Genomic DNA, 1,401 nt, shown 5'->3' with positions numbered 1-1,401 from the left:
ATTAGAAAAATAGAACAATACAATATATTTGTATGTAAATTCCTTTAAAATACTTAATATTTAATAATAATAATAATAATTTTCTCCCGATTAGTTTGGTTCACTTTCATGGACTGACCATAGACTGTATAAAAACAGACTGACCTGCGCGATGGGAAAGAGCGGTTGTTATAGCAACGGGAAACAACAAAACGAAACTTTCGCGGGTACACGAAGTCATCCAAAGCTTTATACTAAAACGCAGAATTTGAAACATTCCTGTACATTTTCTCGACACTTCCACATTACAAGCATGATTGTCCCGACTGACTCCTTGCTGAAGTATGATTATCCGGTGTTGGTGAGCAAGAATACAGAGAGGAAGTCTCCAAGGGTAAGCACAGTTCTTGGATGTATAAGTTAGAAATAAAAACAAACCTGCAACCAACGTAAAGTATACCTTGTTGTTGTAATGAAGCCTGAATATTAGTTTTTCATATCTTGTCTCACATTTCACTCAGAGTCGCCCTTTGAAAGTGAGTCCCCAACAGATTGTAGAGAGCGGCCCAGTCCCTCCTCCACCCAAACCCAAGAGCCCTTCAGCGGATGCCAGCAAACAGCAAACCGAAGAGATCCTGAATGCCATTCTACCACCAAGGTAAAATAAAAATAAGAGGGTTATTAGCATATTTATTAAACATTGGTGCGGATACTACCATAACACGGTAGTTTAGTTGCATATTTGTTTAATCACGTCTCATTAAGTTACCGACAGTTTGGGGTCAGTAAGATTTTTGACTGACAGCTATAAAATTACAAAATATTTCTAATGAACATAAATGCTGTTCTGAATGCTTATGTATCATGGCTTCCACACAAATATTAAGCAATGTTACAAAAATGTTTCCTCCGCACCAAATCAGCATATTAGAATGATTTCTGAAGGACCACGTGGCACTTAAGACTGGCGTAATGACTGCTGAAAATTCAGCTTTGCCATCAAAGGACTACATTGTAAAATGTAATAAAATATAAAAACAGCTGTTTTAAATTGAAGTAATATGTCATGATACTGTTTATATTTTAACCAAATAAATGCAGCCTTGGTGGGCATAAAAGATTTAAAATTAAAATTTTAAAATTTTTACCGACCTCAAACTTTTGAAAGATAGTATATAAATCTTTCAAATGGTTGTTAAAGGGAATGGATGGAGGACAACCAGTTGTGGGTGCAGCCGGTGTCCAGCGCTCCGTGCACACGCATGGACGTTATTCATTTGCAAGAACAGCTGGACAGAAGCCTGCAGGAAAGGCAGGCCAGAGAGACGGGCATCTGCCCTGTGCGCAGGGAGCTCTACTCTCAGTGCTTCGGTAAAAATACACATATGTGACCCTGCACCACAAAACCAGTCTTAAGTGTCA

General features: G+C 38.3%; 1 protein-coding gene across 1 annotated transcript in view; it reads left to right on the top strand.

Annotated features, from left to right (window-relative positions):
• The first annotated feature begins 202 nt into the window (after positions 1–202).
• The window catches only part of LOC107704957 (axonemal dynein light intermediate polypeptide 1-like), a 2,499-nt gene continuing 1,300 nt past the window's right edge, over positions 203–1,401 (top strand). Inside the window, exons 1-3 of the mRNA XM_016508040.1 lie at positions 203–373; positions 501–637; positions 1,181–1,350. Of these exons, the coding sequence (XP_016363526.1) occupies positions 293–373; positions 501–637; positions 1,181–1,350 (388 nt within the window). The 5' untranslated portion in view covers positions 203–292. The remainder of the gene's footprint in view (positions 374–500; positions 638–1,180; positions 1,351–1,401) is intronic.

Source organism: Sinocyclocheilus anshuiensis, unplaced genomic scaffold (genome assembly GCF_001515605.1).
Source record: "Sinocyclocheilus anshuiensis isolate Anshui unplaced genomic scaffold, SAMN03320099.WGS_v1.1 scaffold702, whole genome shotgun sequence".
NCBI lineage: Eukaryota > Metazoa > Chordata > Actinopteri > Cypriniformes > Cyprinidae > Sinocyclocheilus > Sinocyclocheilus anshuiensis.
The sequence above is the reverse complement of the archived record's forward strand: the minus strand, read 5'-3'. Positions and strand labels throughout refer to the sequence as shown.